Source organism: Oreochromis niloticus, linkage group LG23 (assembly GCF_001858045.2).
Source record: "Oreochromis niloticus isolate F11D_XX linkage group LG23, O_niloticus_UMD_NMBU, whole genome shotgun sequence".
NCBI lineage: Eukaryota > Metazoa > Chordata > Actinopteri > Cichliformes > Cichlidae > Oreochromis > Oreochromis niloticus.
The window spans coordinates 36,236,015-36,260,730 of NC_031986.2; the positions used below are offsets into that span (position 1 = coordinate 36,236,015).

A 24,716-nucleotide genomic window follows, 5' to 3' on the forward strand; every position below is an offset into this window, starting at 1 on the left:
ATGTAAGTGTTTACAATGTGCTACTCAATACAGAATTTATGGTAGCCTCTATGACCGAATTTTACGTTTTTATATGTTTTAAAGTTGGTTCTCTTTATTCATGTATCCATAATCACCACCATCTATCAGTGGCTCTCAGACAGGGCCGTTGAAATTATCAATTAATTTGCGACAAATTATTATGAAGGTGACTGCAAAGGATGTGGTTTCTACCAATAAAGGGAAGTTACTGTGTCCTTTGCTCTCAGGCCCATTCTCTTGTTGATACGATTATAGAACATAAAGTTTCCCCTGTCTGAGCTGTGTGGGTTGAAAACTTCCAGGATTAAAGTTTCAGTAGTGTCTAATAGTTCAAATACTAAGACTACTACTACTAGCCCTAAAATGCCTGAGAACCCGTGATTTTTAGTACACAATCACATTAATACCAAATGATCAGTCCTAGTAAACTGCTTGTGCAGATTTATTTTTGTCAGGGCAGGACAACACAAAACATCTGTTGACGAGAGGGATAAACGAAGATGTTCTATTTTGACAAGATTAAAAAATTGAGCCTCTGTGTGACAGTCTTTGCACATTTAATGGAGGTATGACAAGCAGTTAGGTGTGTTAAAATACTAAGAACAACCCAAAAGGCGCTTTATTTGATTATTTCTATCAATTCATTCAGAAATGCAAGAGAGGTGTAACAACTTATTTCTACCACTAACTAGTAGATAAATTGTTTTAAGCCCAGCTTTACAAAGTAAAGGAGCTAGCGAATTATATACGATGGACCAAACCACTTTGCGGGATATTACGGGGAATCAAAACAATTATTTAACTTGTATAGTTATTTTTACAGTGATGCTTTTAACCGAAAACTTAATATCTCAGAAAAAATAAGTAAAAGTGGTATCTGGACCCTCTTGTTCACTCATGGCTGTACTGGGTGGTGCGTTTAAATGTTTCTAACACTGAGTCACGTCTGGAAAAAAAGATCAGAGTGAGACGTCTTTGCTGCTGTTCCGGTTCAGGTGTGACTAAGATGAAGTGACCCACCTGGCCAGGTAAGGTATTGGCAGCTCTTTCGGCTCTCCCTCTGCTGGCGAGTGACGCTGTTGTCCATTCACACAGATCTGAGAAGACCCGGCAAAGTTCCTCTCAGTTCAGGAAACAACTAGAATTCTTCACCAATTAAGCCGAATTTTAAGGCTCCTCGGGCATGGATAAATTAAAATCGGTTCTGAGCGGTGAGGAGGCGCGCAGAGATGACCGGAACATTATACAGGTAAAGCCCTAATCCCATCTTTCACTCTTGTGGCTATTAATCTCAGCTGGATCATTAATCGATCGTTTATTCAATTTCTACTAATGCAGCAAGTGAACCAAGCTTCGACTTTAGGCTGGGGCACACGTATAAAGGGATTCATCGCCTGCTTCGTGGTGGGAGCCGCATGCACAGTTCTGGTAAGAATTTAATTTCTGTGGGGGGTTTTTGTTTTGTTTTTTTTTCTACGACAATATTCAGTCGCTCTCCACAACGAGGAAGAGCTCAGAGAAAGCTGGTGTTGCCCTACTGGTTCTTCTTGCTCTGAGGAATGCTGAAGATGTGATGCTCATTCATTTGGCGACACTGCCTAGTCCCTCCTTAAAGTGAGGCTTATAAAACATGACGTGTGATCCACCTGCATTCACGTGTCTTGCAGGGAGTGTGTGCGCTCTTCCTCCCCAAGATTGGGATCACTCTCTTTATTGTCTTTTACACGTTTGGCAACATATGTGCTCTGTGCAGGTTAGTGATGGAAAAAATTCCTTGAAATGGGAAGTTTATTTTGCATGTTTTACACACTTAATATATGCTTTTCTTTCTTGCACATTTCACTGTGTCCGATAGCACAATGTTTTTGATGGGCCCAATGAAGCAGCTGAAAAGGATGTGTGACAAAACAAGAGCGCTGGCTACTACAATTATGTTGGTAAGTGCAAAAAAAAAAAAAAATATCAACCCCCAAAAGACAGAACATGTTACACAAACATGAGTGGACTGAGTTCAGTAAATTTAGATTCATTGCAAAAAATCTGTTTTCTTTAAGAGTTCAAGAGCTGGTTAAAGGTGAAAGGATTGCATAACACAGCTTTCTGCTTAGAGGATTGCATGACAACACCAAGCTAGAGTTCAGAAAACTTGGTTGTGGATGGACTGACAAAAATCAGACGCTGATGTGCATACGTATCTCTTTAAAACTACAAGATTTGTTGTGATGGAAGATTTGCTCTCAGAATGTCCCACAGCAGGTGCAATTAGGTTACCACCCTCTTTCTTTCAGTGCAAGGCTCAGTGTGCAAATATTTAAACTGCATGTAGGTAAATAATTAAATCAGACACTAATTTGACACCTGTGTTGTAGATCGGAAGATTTTCTCAGCTTTAATATGGTTATGAGCATGGCCATGTCACCTACCTACGTCATGCCCAAGCATCATACTTTGCAGTTCTGGCATATACAACTGGAAGCAAGGGTATTATAGTTAACTAACAGGCCCTAAGAGATGTTAGTGCAAGTGAGGGAGGTCATCACTGGGCTGAAACAAAACATCAGATAGAAACCAAAAACTATAGGAATAGCCAAATGAGCAAACTGGTAGAGTCATAAAAAGAAGGAATGCACTGAGTTGCTCAGCAAAACCAAAAAGCCTAAAAGAAGACCACAGAAAATATAAGACAGACGAAACCAGGATGACCTTCTACCAGAATGAATGGAAAGGAAAAGAAGGAGAGAAACTGCTCATGATTTGAAGTGAACCACATCATCTGTGAAACATGATGGAGGCAATGTTATTGCATGGGCATGTATGGCTGCTAGTGCAACTTGGTTACTGGTGTTTATTGATCATGTGACTGTTGATAGAAGTTGCGGGATGACCTGTGAAGTGTACATGGGTATAAACTGACCAGACTGCACTTCACAGTGCAAATGGACCGAAAGCAAACTGCACACTAACCCAACAGTTTCTCAGGCAAAGAAATGAGAAAACCAATAGAGCATGCTTTTCAGTTATGAACTATATAACTGAATGCAGAAAGACTCACAAACTAGGAGTAGATAAAGGCAGCAGAAGTAAAGGTCTAGCAGAGCAAGACATTTGGTAATATCCATGGTTTCTAGACTTTAAGCAGTCAAGGATTTTTATCAAAGTATTAAACAATCCTTATATTTACAACTATGTTAGTTTGTCCAGTTAATGTGAAAGCCTGAAAATGAGGGGCTGTGTACAAAAATGGCTGTACTTCAAAAACAGTTTGCGCAGACTTTTGTTAAAACCCTTCAAATTAAAGCTAAAAGTCTCTCTGTCATTGCTTTAGACTTGCCTTGTTCTGACTCTCTGTGCGGCTTTCTGGGTGAGTGAGCCTCCAAAAAATACTTATGATCACTTCTAACTTGATCTGTGTATTTGCTGGAATAAATTTCAGCGTTTGATCTCAATATCTGTCTTTTTCTCACAGTGGAAGAACTTTGGACTTGCTTTGTTGTTTGTTATCTTGCAAGTCTTGTCATTTACCTGGTGAGTCTCTACTTCATATTTAATTAATTTTTTTCAGTCTTAAATTTTTTTGGTTACATAAAATGTGTGTGTTTTCAGGTACAGCTTGTCATACATCCCATGTGTGAGGTTTGTAGATTTTGCTCCATTTATTCAAATCTTCTATGTAAATATTTAGAAAAAAAGTGGTTTTCAAAGCCTAAATGTCTGGTTTATGTTCTTTACCTTCCAGGGAAGCAATCATGAGGATGCTGGCCATGTTCATCAAATAGGCCATGTGTGTTTGGGGTGAAGGTTCAGCTTGGATGAAGTGTTGAAGAATGGGGCAGGTCTCTTACTGAAGTTACTAAAATTGGCTCCCTTAGAGAGTCTCTGACCCTTCCTGCTGCTCAGGCATCTGTTTATAGGTGAAAAAGAAGCAAATTTTCTATTTATTTTTCTCAGTTGTGCTTCATTGATTGATCTGATTAATTTTTGGTGAGCACTCAAATTTAACCAGTTTATGATGATTGTAGACTTTGTTTGTAATATTTGTAAATATCTGTAATAAATCAAAATTTTAAACTTTTTACATTTATTGTTGTTGGTTTTGTTTTTCATCTTGCTCAGAGACAAAATCTATTTTTATTAAAAGTTCTTATGATCTTAAATTGTGTTGGTATTTGAATATGAAGCTCAAATAGTTAATCAGTACTTAAATTATGTCATCACGATACTACACAAGGGTATGAACAGAACTTTTTCTTAATGCAGGTGTGTTAGATTGTTGGTCCTGTTAATATTATAATATGCAAAATGCATTTTTTTTTAATGGTGAATTTTTAGTTATCTGGAATTATCTCTCATTTAGTACAAGTTTATATTTTTGGTTCTTGTTTCTATTTTCAAAAATAAACTGTCAGAAAATCTGTTTCACATTAAAACCCAAAGCACTTATCTATTTGTGGACCTTTTAGGACTTTTTCTTATTATTTTGTTTCTAAGGAGCCTTTTTTTTGTAATTTTAAAGTCTTTTCGTTGGACATTGGCCTCCTTTTCGTTCATTTTCAGTCCAGTCCTCGAGCCCTACCATTTAAAGAGGAATGTCTTTTGTTTTCTGAGCTCGTGGGGTAATTCAAGCATAAAAAAGACCCCGGACTTCAGAGATGAACCAGTGTGACTTCTAGCAAACAAAGCACCTTTAAATTGTATTATCAGGCACTTAGTTACTACTGACCTATCACAAAAAGCCAAAGTTTGTAAAATGTGCAAATTCTTAACCGTTTTTAGAATTTAAAAACTGTTTTCCCCTTATATTTTGTAGTTGCATTTGTGTTTGCATATTTTTCCCATTTTCCCAACAAAATATAAAGAAATGAGCGTTGCTCAAGAAAGAAAACAAACTTTTGGCGAAGTTAAAAAACCGCGCGCCTTTCCGTAGCGTCACGTGACCCAGTCAGGAAGCGTAAACTGTATGAAAACAACAGTGGGAACTCGCATGCCTGTACATTTCTGTCATAAAGTCGTCTTTCGTATAAGTTGTAGTCCTGTCGGTCAGCAAACATGTCGGACATTTTGGTGAGAATAAAAAACAGCATCGCGGAGAAAAAGAAGGCGGATGTTGCTCAAAGTGACCTGAAGAAATGGGGATTGAGAGGTAGAAAGGCTATTTTTAACCTGGACGACTGACCTGCAGAGCACATACAAACTTCAGGGTGTCTTCATTCATTCACAGTGACATGGCGTTTACTGTGGATACAAACTAAACGGATTTAGACGCAGATTAATCCACTTTCAGCGCCGTCCTACATATAATTTCCAGGGATTATTTTAAACGTGCTCCAGCGGTGATGATCTGTGTGCTTTCTCCTCACAGGGATACAGCTGAGACCCTACCAGCTGGACGGTGTGCACTGGTTAACTCAGTGCCTGAAGAACCAGCAGGGATGCATCTTAGGAGACGAAATGGGTTTGGGCAAAACCTGCCAGGTATGACATCATCTGTTTACCTGTAATCCAGAGCTGTGGCATGGCTGGACAGTTTTTATATAGGTGGTCAGGCTTGGAGCATCTGTTACACTGGGGGTGGCACAAAAGTTGATTCTAAAAAGTCTAATGGTGTCCTGATCATCATGTATCCCTTCAGACGATCTCTCTGCTGGTGTACATGTCAGGGGCCCTCGGGAAGAAAGGACCATTTTTGGTGCTGAGCCCACTCTCTGTCCTGGAGAACTGGAGGAATGAGTTGGAAAGGTGGAGCTACATTAACCAGTGATTGCATTTCATTTGATAATGTGCTTTTAGCACGGTCTGTAAACCTGTGTGTGCCTTACTTTCAGCTTCGCTCCCTCACTGACGGTCCTGGTTTACAAAGGAGACAAAGAAAGGCGGGCAGAGATCCAGCAGGAGGTGAACTCTCAGGACTTCCATGTTCTTCTCACTACATATGAGGTCTGAGGCTATTTTATCAACATACAAAAATCGTACATCCTACAAAACAGGATAAGGTTTCACCTTTGTTAAAACTGATATATGTTTTTTTTTAACTGTTATTTCCAGCTGTGTCTCAAAGATGCATCATTCTTGAAACGGTGAGTTTGTGCTTATTCTTGTTCTGCATAAACTGCTCTGGAAACAATGTACCGTGAGGAAAATTTAACTGTGGTGTCCTAATACAAGTTTATATAGTTTTAAGCAAGAGGTGACAGAAAAAAAGGACCAGCATCCGTAGAGATGTTGCTTTTAGATCACTCTGTGTCGGCTCTTCTTGTCCCTCACCCAGTAAGATCGGCTTAAACTGCAGTTATCTAGGTTAGCGACCTGTATGCCTGAGATGACCATATTATGCCAGCCACACTACAAAACCAAGACTAGAAAAAACTGTCAAAAACAAAGCTTTTATATTAGTCTGAAGCCTGTGTGTCCGTAGTAATCTACAGAGATTATTAGAGAGGGATCATTCTTTTAAACGTGAGCCATTTTTAATATAAGCAATCCACCTTTGTATCAAATTATATGTGACAGAAGAAAAGGAAGAGAATAATGGTCTATTTAAAAGGTTTGTTCACTGAGAACAAAGTTTTCATGTGCTGATATTTCCCTGATCTCTCCCTCAGATGGAAGTGGAAGGTGCTTGTGGTTGATGAAGCTCACAGGTTGAAGAATCAAAACTCGCTGTTGCACAAAACTTTGACAGAGGTACTGAGCAACACCTGGTTTGTGCAGATTTCTTCATTGGCTTTCCCTTGACCTCTTAAATCAGTTTGTTTGTGTTCTTCTCTTGTAGTTCTCCGTGGGATTCAGAGTCTTGCTGACAGGGACTCCCATTCAGAACAACCTGCAGGAGCTCTACTCCCTGCTGAGCTTCATCCAGCCCAGCATCTTTATACCAGAAGACACAGACAGCTTTGTCAACTCTTACTCCGATGTACAAAGTCAGCCTGCTTTGGGTACGGTACATAATTATAGCATAACAAAGCATAGCTTACATTCAGTGTTATTTCTGAGTCTATGCGTCTCTCCATATCCAAGTAAACGTTTTGAAATATAATGGGTGAGATATTGGTCACAAAAAAGTACAGTACAGTAATGCACTGTAGGAAAGTTAACCATGAATCTTATTCCTTTTATAGCTGCTGAGCTCCAAAGCATCCTGGAGCCCTTCCTGCTCCGTAGAGTCAAATCTCAGGTGGCCGTTGATCTGCCCAAGAAAACCGAGCTGGTGGTTTATCATGGCATGTCCGCTCTGCAGAAGAAATACTACAAAGCTGTTCTGATGAAGGATCTGGGTGAGACTTGGGCACTTGGTGTGCTGTGTCATTTATAAATGCATTTTCTCTGCAGTACTTACTTGCCTCTTACTTACAGCATTAGCAAGAAGGCACCTGGTTCAGAAAGCAGCAGCTCAGCTTCTCACTGATTTTTACAGTTGGCATAACGGCCACTAAATCCTGACTTCTCTCTATCAGTTCTCTCTATTTTAGAGTTGGTTTTAAGGTTTTACTCATCACCTTAAAGTACTTCTGGGTCTGGCCTCCAGCTGTGTAGGAGAAATGTGCTATTTTTTTGTCTGTTCCAAAGTCGATGAATAAACCTGAAGGTGATCAAGGCCCCCCAAGGCACGAATATTCTGAGCTCTTATGGTTGCTTCATAGCTTTTATTATTAGTTTACTAGTTTTACTAGGGATGTTCCTGGCGACTAATTTATTAGTCAACTAAACGAGGAACAAAAATGAGACTAACCAACTTGTCTACAACTAAGAAACACTCGGGTATTAAGTTACATTTGAGAACTGTCAAAAACTCATAACAAAGGCATTTGAAACCATTTATCATGTCACTTCAATAAAAGCCTAGATTAACAGATTTGTTGCGTTTCTTGACAACGACGCGCCATCTGGTGGCAGATGGCTGCATAACATTTAGGACACAATAATTTACCGGCATTGGGCATCAATTAAAATTTTAACAGTTAGATTAGTCTGGCACCGATTAGTGACAGCAGCGATGATTAGTTAGCTTGTGGACACATCCCTAGTATTTACTAATATTACTGACCTTTTGCTTTGCATTTTTGGGTCCTTGTTTCATGTGTCATAACTTTACACTGATTTTGTTGTTGTTTGATTTTGTCTTTTTCCACTTTGTAGACTGTTTTTAAAGGTGCCAAGTGGAAATAATAGTTCTAATAGTATCTGTTTAGGGGCATCAGTCATTTGTAAATTCAATCTGCTTCTAAAACTCTTCTTTCAGAGGCTTTTGGAAATGACCAAGGCAGCAAGACTCGGCTGCTGAACATCTTGATGAACCTGAGGAAGTGCGTTGACCACCCTTATCTGTTTGACGGTGAGAGGTGCAGAGTGATGAGCTGATGTAAAAAAGACTGGCTTTAGTTCTCTCTGCTAAAGGAAAGACCTGAGGCATAGGTGTGTTTTCATTGGCATAGGATAAAGACGCTTTCATTACATTCTATGTTTGTGTGTCTGTTTCTTGGATAGGAGTTGAGCCAGAGCCCTTTGAGATGGGGGAACATCTCATTGAAGCCAGTGGAAAACTTTGTCTTCTGGACAGCATGCTGACATTCCTCCACAAAGGGTTTGCTGATGTGTTATTTGGCTCCACCTGGTGGTTTAGTACTGCATTGCTGTAATGCTGTGATATCACATATTCGTGTTTAAATTGAGTCTTACATTATTTGTGTTTTCATATCTATGGTTGAAGGGGCCATCGGATCCTGCTGTTCTCTCAGATGACGAGGATGCTCGATATTCTCCAGGACTACATGGAGTACAGAGGTGAGTGAGAGTGAACATGAGGGGTTATTGGTAAATGGCCTGTATTTGTATAGCGCTTTTACTAGTCCTTAAGGACCCCAAAGCGCTTTACACTACATTCAGTCATCCACCCATTCACACACACATTCACACACTGGTGATGGCAAGCGACATTGTAGCCACAGCCGCCCTGGGGCGCACTGACAGAGGCGAGGCTGACGGACACTGGCACCACCGGGCCCTATTGTTCATTGACTTACTATTAACTGTTCTTAATGGCATGAATTAATTAGTAATTGTTCTCATTCTTCATAATGGCAAACTTGAAAACCATTTGTTTTATTCTTAGTTATAAAAAAATGCTGAATTCAGCTTTTCTGTTCAGGTTACAGCTACGAACGTCTGGATGGGTCAGTCCGAGGGGAGGAACGAAACCTAGCAGTGAAGAACTTCAGCAGCAAAGATGTCTTCGTCTTTCTGCTCAGCACTAAAGCCGGTAAATAAAGTCCTGGTGTAGTATTTCTGAGTTTATATATAAACTCATGTTAAACCATGGCCAAAGTTTCAAATAATGAAGTCTATTCAAGTAATTCCTGTGAGTCAATTGCACAGACTTCCGACTGATCTAAATGTTCAGTTTCAGTCAGGTTCTCCTTTTTTTCCTTTTTGAAAAACCTTTTTTTCACTCAATGAGTGCAGATACTCCTAATATGGTCATCAGAGGCACCGGAGCCCCACCCAGCTGCTGTCGGCAATCAAAAGAAAGGTGGAGGACCTAAAATTACTTGTTTCAGTCAGAGGATGAACTGAGGGGCTGCAACTCATGCAGAGCTATTATAGTAGAAGAATGGAAATGCAGAGCTGGGACAGAATAGGTTCTATTTAAGATATTCTTCAGGCAAATGTCTGGATCTTTTGCTTTTTCATTTTACTGCAACATAACTAATATAAATCACTGGTAAATGTCACATGGAGAGCCCATACAAGAAGTGGCTGTTATTGGTTAGCCACAGAAAATTTCAGAGGGATGTTTAAGAAGCAGGTCTTTAGGCAGGAGGATGTGGAAAAAAAGCTGGCATTTGTTTACAAAATGCAGCTTCAGAGCAAGCTACCACCTCTTCCCTCCTCTGCTACTCAATACCAAATACTTCTGCGCTCTCAGCCTCACCTGCATGGGCAAGAAACAGGTAGACAAAACCTAAATAGTAGATCGGTTTAAGACTATCCTGAAAGAGATCCTGGTTCCTGCTAAAAAAAACCCCAAACCTAAATAGGGATAGAAAGTCATCATATGATCCGCTATCACGCACCCCACTGGTTATGAATGGGAACTAGGCATATGAAAAGGGGAAGCAGTAACCCCTTCTACTGTAGACATTTTAGATGCCAAAAGTGTTGAGAGTGCATTTGACTAACAAGACTGTGGCAGTTTTTAAGATAACACTTCTGTGAACTCTGCTGTAGATTCAGATATGCAGACAAGCCTGCAAGCTCAGCTTGAGCTGACTTTCTAACACAGAAGTGGCTGAGAGAGGAAAGGGGAGTGATGACAGGAGATAAGAGCTGCAGCAGAATGAAACGCCTGTGTAAATAAGGCCAGCATGTTTCCTGTTACAGATTATGATTTTCTTTAACCCGTTTACAGTAAATGCACCAATCCTACTGTTTCTTTATTGTGTGCACAAAAATTGAGAGCCACAATTTTCAGTTTTTGTTCTTTCTCTCTGTCTTTGCAGGGGGAGTAGGGATGAACCTGACAGCTGCTGACACTGTCATTTTTGTGGATAGTGATTTCAACCCTCAAAATGACTTGCAGGCTGCCGCACGCAGCCACCGGATTGGTCAGAACAGGTGAAGCATACGCGAAATGATTCCAAGCAGGATCCAATCGGTATTTCATGTAGATGTCCTGAAAGTCGCACCGTTTCGCAAAGGGGCGTGCAACATTGACAGCACAAAGAAGCGTGTGAAAACTTCTGCACGATGTCCTGTTTTGCTGAAGAAAATAACTATCTCATTAGGCTTATCTCTAGTTAGGTGTGAAAGAGTACTCCCTGCATGCAACCTAGTTATTGCACATCAATAACGCTTGATAGGGATGCTTACAGAAAGCAACGACATGGATGCAGCAGAGCGAGACAAAAACGTTTTAACACTTACTTTGGTAGTGTTTTTCCATATTTTTATTTTTTCCCATGCTGGGGAATAATGTCTGCGATATCTATTGATTTATGTTGTAAAAAAAAAAAAAGTTAAACAAGCCAAGATTATGTTGCACATTCATCATTTCACAACCAGCGACATGAGGGCATTGCCCGGAGGTTCTCGTTGAAAGAATTCCTGCACTTCCTGATCTGTCCTTGGCTGCTTTTCTTTTACTCTGTGGTCCAGCTCACCCCAAACGATTTCCGTTGGGTTTAGGGTGGATGATTGTGAGTGGCAGGCCTGAAAGTGTGTTTTGGCTCATTATTAAGAAAAACAATTGAATTTCCATTGAACTTGTTAAGTCTTGCTGTAGTATCATGACTATAGTATGAGTATAGAGCTCCACTTTTTTTCTTTTTCTTTTTTTATGCAGTAACTGTTGTTGGAATAACCGGACCAGTTCAGGCAGTGCAGTTCATGTATTATGAAGAGAACAGCTTAAAATAGAATGAATCGTTAGAGGTGTCACGGGGATGTACTGATGTGTTCACAACAAGGGCGAAAACATTCCACCTTAAAACTTAGTGGTTGTCGCTGGCTCCGTTCAGCTTCTTATTAAAAATTCTGTGTTATGTTGTTTCAAATTTATATAACCCTTTGTCCTCTGGTTAGACAGAAGAAGAGAGAAATATGACTATGATCTGTTGATAGTTATTTTAATATTTCATATGCACATTGGTGCAAGCCGGAGCACATCACACTACAGCTCCAACAGCTGACCTTATGAGTGTTTTCACCATGAACTTCAGCAAGTATTTGCTTGGGCTTGAGTCTAAGTGTCAATTTGTGACTCTCTTGATTAAATTATCTACTTGGTCTTCATCTCTTTTTTTGTCTTGTGGTGGTCTTCATTAAAGGGGACATGAAACACTACACATATAAAGGCTAATTTATAACACTGAGACCTACTCGTAACTGACCTAGATGTAACACTGTCTGTGAAACTGGATTTAAGAAATAAGTACCTAAAGTTAAACATCTAACACAATCTTCTGTCAGTAAATGACGTCACCCGGTTGGTTGGTTGGTTGGTTGCAGCTAATAAACTTACATTAGTTTCTGTTAGCTAACTAGTGACAGAACCGGTAACTCAAGGAGAGCAAGGAGACTAAAAATACAAATAAAAAACTAAATCTAAAAATCAGTCTAAAGGGATCATTTTTGGGTTGCTACAATGAGTTTTATGTTACGTTGTTTACTTTCACTCTCTGTCTCGTTAGCAGTATCTGGCTCCCCGCTGTTTGGCTAGCTGCACTCAAAGGGGAAAATCAAGCTGTTAGCCGTAATATTCGGGTTTGTTACGCACTTTATAAATGAGGACTGTGTGGAGGTGGAGGAGAGCCTGTTTGAGCCAGGTGTGAGGTGATTCACCGGACCGACAAGCTGGTGTTAGAAACTCACATTTTTCCTCGTCTGGCCAAGTAAGGGGCGCAGTCAGCTGATGCGATCAAAACTATTTTATGCAGTAAAAATTCTTTCTTTTCCCACGAGCACATCCAGTTTACAACAAAACAGCCCAACAAAAATGAAGCACGATTGAATATCCTAACATCCATCAGTATGTCTGTAGGAAAAGTAGGCCGATGCGTGCCGTGGGCAAAACGACAATAAAAAATCTGTCACTTAAAAAAAAAAAAAAAAGTAAATTAGCCTTTATATGTGTAGCGTTTCATGTCCCCTTTAAAAGCCAGTTTCGTCTCATCTTTTGATGGCTTTTGTGACTGAACTTGAAAGGTTTTTGAAGTGTTCTGGACTAACAGACTTTCATGTTTTAAGGTAGTATTAGTCTGTTGTTCTCGTTAACATTGTGGGGGTGTTTGCTGTATACCAACACTGCCTTGGCATGACACTGTCAGTCTGGCATCAGTCAGCTAGACTGCTGACTTAGCTGCCATACTCGGCTCTGACTTAGCCAGTAGATAACAGGACCAAGAGATCTGGTTACGTCCGTAATGACTGTAAATTTGTTTCAGAACAAGGCTAGATAATAACCCATACTTATCGTGAATTTCAGCAAATGTAAACTCTCTTTTGCACCACAACCACTGTATATGTTCCTACATATACAGTCTCAGACTGCTGCAGTTGAATTTATATGCGTTTATCCTTTCAGTAACTTTTAGTCTATTTTTATTACATTTTTTTGTATTAATATCTGCATGTCAGTTGTCTGTGAAGCACTTTGCAGTAATCTGCAGGAAATGAGCTATAAAAATAAAGATTGATTGACTGATTGATTATAGGTAGCTTGAGCTTTACTTTACTCTATGAATTTAACAATTCTCAACTTAATGGAAGTTCAATGTGATGCTGGTTTCAATATTTGAATGATTTCCTACAGGCCTGTGAAAGTAATCCGCCTCCTGGCACGAGACACTGTGGAGGAGATCATGTATTCTCGCGCTGTGTCCAAGTTGCAGCTCACCAACACTGTTATTGAAGAAGGCCGCTTCTCTTTACTGGATCAAGCTCAGTCAGCTGCAGGAGGGCTGCAGGTTTGTGAACTTTAAATCACTGAAAATAAATTCTATCACTGCAGGATAATCACTGATAATCTCTGAATCCTCCAGTGCTCAGTTCACTGTGTGTCCACTTTGTATCAAAACCTCTCCAGTTTTCACCTCCTCTGCTCACATTTCCTCTTTGGCACAGCTAAGTGAGATCTTGAAGTTTGGCATTGATAAGCTTTTGTCATCTGATGAGAGCTCCATACAAGATGTGAAACTGGAGAAGATCCTTGGCCTGTCACGTAATGGTCATTGGGTGGATGATGAGGACTACTCCCAGCTTGAAGAAAATGAAGAGGATGAAGAAGGGAAAGGATCTGAAGCCGACGGGCAGAGTATGTTTCATTATAGTGTTCAAATCTCAAATCACTATGGGCTATTCTTAGTGTGTGAATTTCAAAAACTACTAATATAATGTAACTGGTGTGGTATAGTGAACATGTTGTTCCTGCATGTTAGCGACTCAGTTTTACTTTTGGTTCTTGAACTGCAAACTACAGAGGAGAAAACCCCCAAGATTGCTTCTCTTGGGCTCATCACTAGAGGTTGCAAAGAAAGCAGAGGAAATCTGCAAATCACTTAAGGTCATTAGTGACAAATTTAGTTTCACATAGGGCTGCAGGAGAAAATGAGAATCACATTGAGAACAAGACAAAAAAGCGTTCAAATACAGTCCTATAAAAATAAAAAAGGTAAAAACAACCTTACTTTTTCCATAGGGATTAAAAGAGTACGTTGCAGCCAGGTGCTGCTTATCGAATGTACTATAAAAGCAGAGGTTTTACCAGTTTTCTGTTGTGGCCACAGCCTTTCCAGGAGTGGATGTCCCAGTAAATTCACCTTGAAGTCAGACAGTGCAAGGCTCAAAGAAACTGCCAAAAAACCAAGGAGTAGCATCTGAGACTCTACAGGCCTCAGTTAGCATGTTAAATGTTAAAGTTCATGACAGTTCAGTTAGAAAAACATGGAAGGATCCTGGAAGGATTACCAGGGGAAACCATCTTCTTTCTACAAAGAACACGGCATCACAGCTTAGGTTTGCAAACCTGCGTCAGCCCAAACCACAAGACTTGGGCAACAACATCCTTTGACTGAAGACACCCAATTGGAGGTGTTTGGCATAATGCACAGCGCCATGTTTGTCACAAACACCTATTGCATGCTGTCAATCGTGGTGGAGGCATGATGATCCAGGCTCGTTTTGCAGCCATAGCATCAGGGAACATTGCAGTCAGTGACCCGTCCGTGAACTCCTCTGTATTATATATTAAAACCAGTCATCCCCCCCTCTTACAGCTGAAGCCTAACAGCTAACTAACACAGCATGGCATAACTGGCAATGAGTGAGTACTTTTTTTTTTCCTTTTTTTTTTACCATGAAGAAAAGCCTGTTTACTGATGTGCCATAAAATGACGGCTGTTTTTAAATGATATAATTTGTATCATCATTTTGAATTCGAACACCAGCAGAGATTCTGAGTCATGGACAGCATGGGCGGGATGGCGCTCCATCAAAAAGACATGAATCTAGAGCAAAATAAGTTTGAACCCATCTCAAAGTGACGACTCTGTAAAAGGAAGTCTCACCGCAGCACAGGAAATGAAAGTCAGGGAGGCCATTAAGAAGATGATTTTTCTGAGAAAGTTTATTCAAAGTGTTTTGGGTGTAATGTGCAGCAAATTTCATCCCAGTAAATTAGATGATTCCATAAAATTTTCCTCACGGGCAATGACATAAGTTTAAGTAGAGAAAAATGGGCTTTGTGACACAATGCAAGAGATGGAAAATTATTTATTATTGTTAAAATGTCCCATACTGCCAGTAGTTGTTAAACTCGGACGTCTGAAACAGGTTGTTGTGACTTTGCTGTGTTGTGGCCTTCAAGTAAATCTGTAATTAAGCCAAATAATGAATTTCAGGCTATGGTTTTTTGACTAAATGAAAGCAGGACAAACTAAATATGTCTCGCCCCCGATGTGATTCTCATTTCTCTCGTCTCCCTTAAGTTTGACACCTCCATTAAAAGCCTTTAAAGAAGCCAGGAGCCTATTAGTTTACATGCAGATTTTGACCTACTCTCTGCTTCATCAGAGCCGACATAGTCTTTTCTCTGTTTGTGATGATTATCTCAAACCTCTGTCCCCTCTGCTTCTTTAGACCACATGTACTTCTTTGAGGGGAAAGACTACAGTAAGGACCCCAGCTCTGAGGACCAGAAGAGCTTTGATCGTTTGTTGGAGGAGCAGCTGACCGAGTTTCAGAGAGCAGCAGGAGAGGGACGAGCTCTGCGACACAAAACTGGAGTAAGACTTTAAATTAAAACGGAATTATCTTTGTAAGGAGATGCATCCCACATGAGGTTAGTTATGTATAGACAGAACCATGAAAACTTAAAAGAAATTAGCCATGTTAGACGCTCATCGTGGCTCTGCAGTTTCCAGTTAATTAGCGGAAGAGGAACACTTGGACGGAGGATACATCCACCCCCACGAAAAATAAAGGGAACACTGTGATGATCACAGTGTAACACAGTCTGTAAAATGTTGGGGACATCAATCCGTTCGGTCCTGACAGACTTTTTTCTAGTTTTGCTTTTTGCTCCTGTCCTCATCACTACCACAACATGTGGGCGTAATGATAGTGGTTCAGGCTGGTGGTGTAATGGAATGCGGGATATTTTCTTGGTACGCTTTGGGCCCCTAAGTACCAGCTGAACATCATTTAAACAGCATGGCCTACCTGAGTGTTGTCACTGACAAGGTCCATCCCTTCATGACCACAATGGTACTCATCTTCTGCAGAGCACCTTTGGGATGTGGTGAAACAGGAGAATCATAGCATGGATGTGCAACCGGCAAACCCGCAGCAACTGTGTGATGCCGTCATGTAAATAAGGACCAAAATCAAAGGAATGGTTGAATCTATGTGAAGTCAGCTTGTGTTGCTAATCAGGAAAAGGCAGACTTTCGGTGGCATTAGAACTGCTACTGTCTGTGCACAGTGGTCCGAGAGACCTTCCAGGAACAGCCAAGCCATTTCCTAGAGAACTGATTGGTCAGTAGGCGATAATTTTGTACCTTTTGATCTCTAGTCATAAACCGCTGCAGAGCAGTTTAGGTCTGCAGCATATGTTGTCATGGAAATGTACACAAGAACTTAACCGCCAAGTTACCTGGATGCGTTCAAATCCTGCTTTGTAGTACACATCTGCGGTCTGCGAAACAGTTTTCTCCGGATGTTCCTGATTAATGTAAACAGAGGCAACAATAGAAAGTATATTTTTAAAGTGACTGACTAAAGACTTCACAGGTACATCTATGAAGGTCATTGCTTTGAATTCAAGTAAAGAAGTAGTTCAGACTTGTTGTCGATTTCTCATAATAATGCTGCCTCTTTTATTTTTGTTGGACAGGTTGTTATCTCTTCTTTTCAGGATGTTGCAGGTGATTGAAATGTTCTGCAGGCTGTTTTTGGTCCTCGGTCATATTTCACCATTATATGTCACAATTTTTCCTTTGGCTGTCAGTCTTTTTTTTAATATTATCAAAAGTGAATACCAGTTAAAACCTATTATAATCACAAGGTTCTTGTTGCCTTGGGTTTTTTCACTACCACACTCAGTGTTGTAGCTCCTATGGGACCGGGTTGTTAACTCTAGAGGAGGTGTAGCTTTAACATCGCTAATGAGAGCATTATAGTTAACCAAAACTAACTAATCTAGTCTTTGTTAACTTTGCTGAATATTCAAACACTATCACATTGATAGATATGTTTATTGAGAATGGGATCACCGCAGGACTGACAGTCAACAGTTAAAAACCTTGTTTATATTATAAATTCTACTTTCTTACATTTTGCCCCTGACAAATATTATCCACCTCAAAATTCTCCAAATACCAAAGTGATTACTGAAACTTATAAAATCTCAACTGAAATTAAACTGCACAAATAAAAAAGTAGAAAATGGATCAAATGTTTACTCTGGACTGAGCAACATTTAATTGACTTTCATTTTATCTGTGCGTTGATTTGAATGAACATTACAGGAAATCCCAGCAACCACAAAAACCCAGGCTTTCAGTGTTACTTAAAGGATAGATACAAAGCAGCCTCAGATGTTTTCTTACGCTGATAATCCCAGCGGTGCGAGCTTTATATGAGTGTGATTTTTCTCAATGGGTTCTCAGGTTTCACTGTCGGTAGCCCTTGGGATTCCAACGAGGAAGAGGAAGCCTGTCACGGAGGCTGAGCTGGAGCTGAGGCGGCAGAGGAAGGAGGAGGCTGCAGCCAAGAGAGCCAAAATGCAGGAGGAGATGAAGAAGAAGCAGGAAGAGCAGAAATACAAGAAAAAGTAAATTTTTATTAGTTTATTTGCTTTTTTAAAACAATTCTGAGACTTCTTTTGCACAAACAGTTTTTCCCTTTATTTGATGTGTGGGTTCATCATGCAGAATGGCCTGGTGGGAGTCCTCCGGGTACAGATCTCGGTGCCTGCCGTCTGTGGACAGTGAGGAAGAGGAGGAAGAAGAGGAGGATGGCAGCAGCATGTGCTCCACAGACTCTGACAGCACAGATATCCACTACGTTCTGGGGGATGTTACTCATCCTCACACCGCCCAGGGAGACGCCATCATTGTCCACTGCATTGGTACGCGCTCCATTTTTCTTGTTACTTCGTAAACTGACACGTTTGAATTTTTAATTCAGTGTGTAGGAGCTATAGATGGATATGGACATAGTCACATGATGTCACCTATTGGTACAGGTACAGGTGCTAAGTAATAAGCTAAGACCAAGAATTATTTTCACCAGAATTAAAGCAGAAAACTTCAGCTCCTCATATGGTCTGGTGAGTAAAACATATGAATGGCATTGGATTAAAAATCCTCCAAAAAACACCAACAGTGGAGAGGTTGAACCTGAATGAGACTGTCAGGACAGCTGTCAGTCAAAGTAACCACATCTTTAGCATTAAGTCTCCCAGTTTTAGGAGGCTACTAGATAATTATCTGTTATTACAGTGTGACACACTAAAAGCCCTGACAAATAGTGCAAAAGTTAACAAAAAAAGTACAAAATTGATCATTTTCCTTGTGCAAAGCAAATAAGAACTACTGAACGACCCACTACCTAAAGAAATGGGAAAGAAAAAAAAAGTCTGTTGGGCAGACCCTACCCAACCGTTTCTACCTTAGAGAAGCTGATTAATGCCAACATGGTGCCAAACAGGCCTCTGTAGAGAGAAAGATTTGTCTTACACCAAAGAGAACTAGGTCTGTACCAGTTGCAGCAGGACTGTATGTTGGATTGCGTAAAAGAGCCTGACAAGGTTTGATGTGAAAATTTAGATGTCGTGCAAAGTCTTAAAAAATACCTTAATTTGTCAGTTCAAACAAAAACAGCAACTGACAACATGTCAGATTGTAATTTTGCCACGATATGAATGCAGGTGTGGCTTTGGCTTATTGTTTGGTGTGCCTTGGGCACAATAAGATTGAAAACCAAACCACGGCATTTGTTATTTACCAAAGTAGTGATTCCTTTTTTCTTTTTCTTTTTTTTTTCCCCTCCGATTTGGTTCTTTAGCCATCAGATTTGTTGTCTGAAGGCCAAGAAAGATGCCCAACAGATTTACTTTACCAAGTGGATCATCACAACCTTGCCATATTGGTTGATTTGATTGACTTTTGTTGTTATTATTTGTTTATTTTATTTTATTTTATTTTAAGTTATTACAGACGGGACAGACATGACTGGGGGATAGGAAAGGGAGAGAGAAAGAAAAAGAGGGAGGGAAAGAAAAACAGAGGGGAAGAGGGACAGTGAGAGAGGACACTTAAAAACAAGAAAGGAAAAATAATCACCTGGATCATCTGTTGAGAGGGAAAAAAAGAGAATACAGGTAAAAAGAGATCAACACAATACACACAACATCATTGCAATAACTCAAATAAATCTAAGTAAGAGTAAACACTAAATATTGAATGTTATTGTGCAGCACGCAAGGCTGACGGCGCACAGTGTGCTTTGAGGTAGGAGCCAAGAAAGGTGTAGTTTGTGTCTGTGAGCACCCGTGTGTACACCTGTGTGGACAGGCACGCTTTTATTCAAAAGGTTTCTCCATGTAACGATCTGCTAGAAGGTTCAGGGAGCCATAGCCCCATCCCCTAGGGCATGAAGCAGGCATGGAGGAGATCCAGGCCCCAGACATCCAGAGGCCCCCCAGAGCGCGAGAGCCCAAGGAGGACCAACAGAGAGGCCACCATGCCACTCTCCTGGAAAGAACTGAGGAGAGCCCCTGACGTGGGATCACCCAGCAGCCACGGTGCAGAAGCCACAGGGGGCTGCGGTGACGTGCCCGCGGGCTCTGCTGGCAGTCAGCCTTGCCAGAGTAGACCGAGCCCCAGGCCCAGAAGCCTGAGGTCCGAGGGTCCCCCAGCCCCTGGAAGGGGCCCGACTGAGCCATGGGCACCCGGCCCTGCCCAGTTGGAACCGGGATTGAGCTGGTACATACCTGAGCACCCAGCCCCAGACACTGAGAACCACCAACGCACTGACGCCTGAGGGCGTCAGCCACCAGCAGGGAGTGTGGTGGGGGGAGACAGGCCCCCATAACTGGGAGGGCCTGAGTGTGACACACTAAAGGCCCTGACTTATAGTGCAAAAGTTAACAAAAATGTACAAAATTTATCATTTTCTTGTGCAAAGCAAATAAGAACTGCTGAACGTCCCACTACCTAGAGAAATGGGAAAGAAATAAAAAAGTCTGTTGAGCAGAACATACCCAACCGTTTCTACCTTAGAGAAGCTGATTAATGCCAACATGGTGCCAAACAGGCCTCTGCAGAAAGAAGAATTTTTCTTACACAAAATCTGTACCAGTTGCAGCAGGACTGTATGTTGGATTGCGTAAAAGTGCTTGACAAGGTTTGATGTGAAAACTTAGATGTCGTGCAAAGTCTTAAAAAATACCTTAATTTGTCAGTTCAAACAAAAACAGCAGCTGACAACATGTCAGATGGTAACTTTGCCATGATATGCATGCAGGTGTTGCTTTGGCGTAATGTTTGGTGCGCCTTGGGCACGATAAGTTTGAAAACCAAACCACAGCGTGTGTTATTTACCAAAGTAGTGATTCCTGTGTAGATGACTCAGGTCGGTGGGGAAGAGGAGGTCTGTTTACAGCACTGGAGGTGAGATCAGACGAGCCGCGAAAGCAGTATGAGTTAGCTGGAAAGATGAAAGGTAAGATTAACAGTAACAAAGCATTTTATTTCTTCTTTGGTGGTCTGACTGAAGAATGAGTCACAAAATTAAATATGATTTGTTTCAGATTTGGATCTTGGAAGTGTGCTGCTGTTCCCAATTAATGACAAACAGTCCAGACTGAACAGCCAAGATCAAGTAGGTTCTGCTTGAAGAATTCTGCTGCATAATAACAGCCTAAATGTCTTGAAATGCATGCTTGTTTCACAATAATCTTTTGTTTCTTTGCAGTAGTAGTGATCAGTTGTGTGATATACCTGCTTTGGGTTAATGTGTGGTGACAGGCTTGCAAAGCTGTGGGGAACAGCACTCAGTGCCATGCAACAGTGATCAGATAATGTGTTAATCAGCTTCCATCTCCTTCCTGTCACCCAGTTAGCCCTAATAGTGGCACAGCAGCGAGACAAAGCCAACAACTTGTCTGGGATCTTTCTGAGTGCTCTGGATGAAGGCCTGAAGAAGATTTACAAAGCGGCCAAAAGAACCAAGGGTGCAGTAAAGCATTTCATGCTATTTTAATACAAAAAAGTGTGAAATGTCTTTTTTTTCATGTAGCCTGAGAGTGGTGAAATTGTGAAAAAACATTTTAAGTGTCAAGTCAGCAGTACTCAAATAAACCCTTGTAAAGTTTCGAATGATAACCAAACACCTTACAGTAATAACACACCTTGAAAATGGTGTGTTATTACCGTAAGACCTGATTGGCAGGATTTACAGGACGTGCTGTGTGCCATCTGATGTGTGCACGCACAAATTCTTACAAACAGAACTGCAGAAGAACAACCAATGAAGCAGGAATTTATATTTCCTCTAGTTATGTTGCATGCTAGATGAACTGATTAAAACACTTTGCACTCGCTGCTTTTGCTGTTTGTGCCCCAAAATCAACCGATACCTTTAAGAAACTCCTAAAGACACTTCTTAAATCTTACTTTACTTATTTCTCCTCATGTCTTTTGAACCTTTACACGTGGTACTCGGCTACAAATAAATTGGCTTGACTTAATTCTCATTCACCACAGTGTTTTGTTATTGTTGTAACCCTCTGCACTAAAAGACTTTGAACTGTAAGGACTGCAGGAGGCTACTGCTAACAGCCACTAACCCTTGTTGTCTTTTTCCCACACAAAGCAAGTGTTCATCTTCCACGTATCGGCCACGCCACCAAAGGTTTCAACTGGTACGGCACGGAGAGGCTCATCAGGAAGCATCTTGCTTCCAGAGGCATCCCCACATTCATGTATCTTTTAGTGCTTTCAGAGCATGGACTCCGTAGTAGTTGTGATGTCTGTAATCTTCTCTTAACCAAACTTTCAGATACTATCATAGCAGAAATGTCAAGAACACAGCTATACCCCAGACATCCACTTCAGCATCCTCCCCGGGGCTACAGTTGCAAAATTCTGATGACACCGACTCTGCAACCTCCGGACCCTCGGCTACACTCCAGAGCCCTGCAGACCTCCCTAGTTTCATGAACGGGGTCCGTGTGTTTTTCTACAACTTGCCTGCATCAGAGAGGAAGAGGCTGGCCCGCTATCTTATCACATATCCTTTTATACTGCATGCCACAGCTTGGTGTTTTAACTATTACTGGCTCCTGTGTGCTTACATCTGCGGCAGTTTGTGTGGTTTTGTTGAGAAAACAGCCCGAAAGCTTAAATGCCACAACAGTTAACTACAGAGGTATGGTACGATGCTCAAATAATGTTATAACTCCTCCTTAGCTGAAGTGCACTTATGATGGAGATGAGGAGGAGATCATGAGTCCGGATGTCACCCACATAGTAGCAGAGGTGGAGAACAACATCCACTCACAGGTTAGTGTCATGGTAACTCTCACTGATGCTTATCTGACGTTTGACATACATAATCTTTTCCAGTAATATTTATTTGTCGAGGTGGGGCGGAAAGAGTTATGAGGCATTTTCTTGAGGCAGATTAAATTTATTTAGGTTGTAAACGATGTAAATTAAATACTATCTCTTTGTTTTGTTCGAACCAGGAGCTCCAGGATCTGCTGCGTCAGTACAGTCAGGCTGTTCCTGTGCAGAAGGCCTGGCTCGAGTCCTGCTTTTCCAAACAAACAAGAGTCAACACTGCACAGTACCTACATCAGCTCAGATAATACACTGTTTTATTGGTGTGTTTTTAAATGACGTCATTAAATTGTGCTTCGTCACAATGAACTCTGAGTTCGCTGTTGGATGCTTGACACATAGTGCAGATCATTTGATAGCTATTAAAATTCATTATTTTTAAGCAGCATGAGGAGTAAACGAACAACAACAAAGGAGGAGGTTTGATGTGTTTTACATAAATACATTACTACGTTTAAAAGAAACATAAATGACACAAACTCATTCATACATCCAATTTTGTCAATTCAGGCTCACAGCTGTCATCCCTCGACAGGGCACCAGTGCATCACCGGGCCGACACACAGAGACAGACAACCATTCATACCTACTGCCAATTTAGAAACACTAATTAGCCTAACATGCATGTCTCTGAAACCTATGCAAACAGAAATGTGAATTTAAACCGTGTTTAGTTTGAACTCACATTCGGTTGAACAGTCCCTGCAGATATGAGACATCTACAAGCTTGTTTTTAACAAAAATCAACAAACGTGGAAATATTTTGGGCTTTGAGTGACTCTGACTAAAAGAGAATAATGAGCCATTCTGAAGTGGACCTAATCTGCTCCTTTCCAGCTCTGTATTTTGCTACCTTGAACTCTACTAAAGTAGCTTTGCACTATTCACTGCTCATAAAATATAGCTTGCTTCTCTCCCTATAAGAGAAATCTGTTTTGATTGGCTGTGTCTCACAAATAGAAGTTTTGATCAACAGGTAGGAGGTGCTTCTGGGCTGCCATGACCATATTATCAGTATCCCCCTGTCACTGACATCATACTTAGCTGCAGGCAGGTTTTTCCCCACTCTCATTGTTTAGAGAAGTCTGAGGCCTGAGCTCACAGGAATTACTGGAAACTGCATTTTTATCTGGAAGCCCGCATGAAGAGTAAATTATTAACTGGTGAGTTTTTCTAAATCTCCTCTTGGACACAAATTTACCCCTTCATGCTGTTGGTATGGGACCACATTGATGATCTTATTACACTGAGATTCTTGATGTAGGTGATCACTGAACTCAGGTTTCTCTTAATTTTAAGAAAGTTTTGTCCCATCCAGTTTTATTAAATCTTTATGACCACAAACAGTGAGATGACTGGATAGATGTGGGTATAAGCTGAATATCTATGATAAAGAAACGGGTGAGGCAAGTTCAAGTTGTATAGGAAGGGGAAAAAATGATCCTAATGTAACTATAGATTCATTATACAGGTTCATATCCTTTACTCTTTGACCTTGACCTGAGGCATCTCAGGATCCAAGTGATTCATGGTTTCCAGAATAAAATTCTGTGCTTGCTTTTAAGATTTTAAGGCAGTTTCAGTGTCTCTAATAACATTTTATTAGATTATAAACTCCTTTATCAATAGTCTTACTTCTGAAGGTTACACTTGAAATAGTCTTGTAGTAAGTTATTTTAGTTAGTTACATTTTCAGAGATTACTTGACTCCATATTAAATGTTTCTTCAAAATATGATAGTATGAAACCAAAAAGAACCAAACTTTTTTTCATAACTGAATGAAATGTTTTAGTAAAAGTAATTTCTTTTTATTGATTTTTTTTTTTTTGCATATTTAGAAAAAAATGAATATTTTGGAATACATAAAAAAAAACGCTTCATTTTGAAGTAATTCAAAATTTTCAGTTTTTAGTTTTCAATTACAAAAAAATCCTGTAATTTCTTGTGCAACACTGCCAAAGAGGAAACTTTTCAACAGAACATCTAATGAGCAAATAAACGGGTTTTAAGATGTTGGATTTTGTGTTTTGTTGTTAGTTTTGATGAATTCAGGTGTTTTGTTTTCTGGGTGGGAGGAA

At 40.5% G+C, this 24,716-nt stretch overlaps 2 protein-coding genes across 4 annotated transcripts; both read left to right on the forward strand.

The window, feature by feature from the left end:
* The first annotated feature begins 914 nt into the window (after positions 1 to 914).
* On the forward strand, positions 915 to 4,096 carry sft2d2a (SFT2 domain containing 2a). 3 transcript variants are annotated; one of them, XM_005478802.4, is made up of 9 exons: positions 915 to 1,049; positions 1,117 to 1,270; positions 1,360 to 1,449; positions 1,689 to 1,774; positions 1,877 to 1,958; positions 3,347 to 3,382; positions 3,488 to 3,546; positions 3,625 to 3,654; positions 3,758 to 4,096. In XM_005478802.4, exons 2-9 carry the CDS (start codon positions 1,205 to 1,207, stop codon positions 3,795 to 3,797), a joined length of 489 nt encoding a protein of 162 aa, XP_005478859.1. In that variant the 5' UTR covers positions 915 to 1,049; positions 1,117 to 1,204; the 3' UTR covers positions 3,798 to 4,096. The 3 variants fall into 3 exon arrangements, with proteins under 3 accessions (XP_005478859.1, XP_003440000.1, XP_005478860.1); XM_003439952.4 differs by having other exon boundaries at positions 1,049 to 1,270; XM_005478803.3 differs by lacking the exons at positions 915 to 1,049; positions 3,347 to 3,382 and having other exon boundaries at positions 1,056 to 1,270.
* Positions 4,097 to 4,941: 845 nt separating this feature from the next.
* chd1l (chromodomain helicase DNA binding protein 1-like) lies at positions 4,942 to 24,651 on the forward strand. Its single transcript, XM_005478804.4, has 25 exons — positions 4,942 to 5,161; positions 5,381 to 5,493; positions 5,651 to 5,757; positions 5,844 to 5,955; positions 6,064 to 6,095; positions 6,621 to 6,702; positions 6,791 to 6,953; positions 7,137 to 7,292; positions 8,258 to 8,350; positions 8,503 to 8,599; positions 8,726 to 8,799; positions 9,164 to 9,274; positions 10,515 to 10,629; positions 13,325 to 13,478; positions 13,636 to 13,825; positions 15,649 to 15,794; positions 17,679 to 17,842; positions 17,943 to 18,139; positions 20,638 to 20,736; positions 20,825 to 20,895; positions 21,133 to 21,247; positions 21,889 to 21,997; positions 22,075 to 22,305; positions 22,496 to 22,577; positions 22,763 to 24,651. Exons 1-25 carry the CDS (start codon positions 5,068 to 5,070, stop codon positions 22,883 to 22,885), a joined length of 3,030 nt encoding a protein of 1,009 aa, XP_005478861.1. The 5' UTR covers positions 4,942 to 5,067; the 3' UTR covers positions 22,886 to 24,651.
* Positions 24,652 to 24,716: the final 65 nt, after the last annotated feature.

Coding starts and splice junctions, on each gene's coding strand:
- sft2d2a (XM_005478802.4), top strand. CDS start 1,205: ATGGATAAATTAAAATCGGTTCTGAGCGGTGAGGAGGCGCGCAGAGAT. Junction 3,383..3,487: donor CTCTCTGTGCGGCTTTCTGG/GTGAGTGAGCCT, acceptor TTTTTCTCACAG/TGGAAGAACTTTGGACTTGC. Junction 3,547..3,624: donor CAAGTCTTGTCATTTACCTG/GTGAGTCTCTAC, acceptor GTGTGTTTTCAG/GTACAGCTTGTCATACATCC.
- chd1l (XM_005478804.4), top strand. CDS start 5,068: ATGTCGGACATTTTGGTGAGAATAAAAAACAGCATCGCGGAGAAAAAG. Junction 5,162..5,380: donor GAAGAAATGGGGATTGAGAG/GTAGAAAGGCTA, acceptor TTCTCCTCACAG/GGATACAGCTGAGACCCTAC. Junction 10,630..13,324: donor CACCGGATTGGTCAGAACAG/GTGAAGCATACG, acceptor GATTTCCTACAG/GCCTGTGAAAGTAATCCGCC.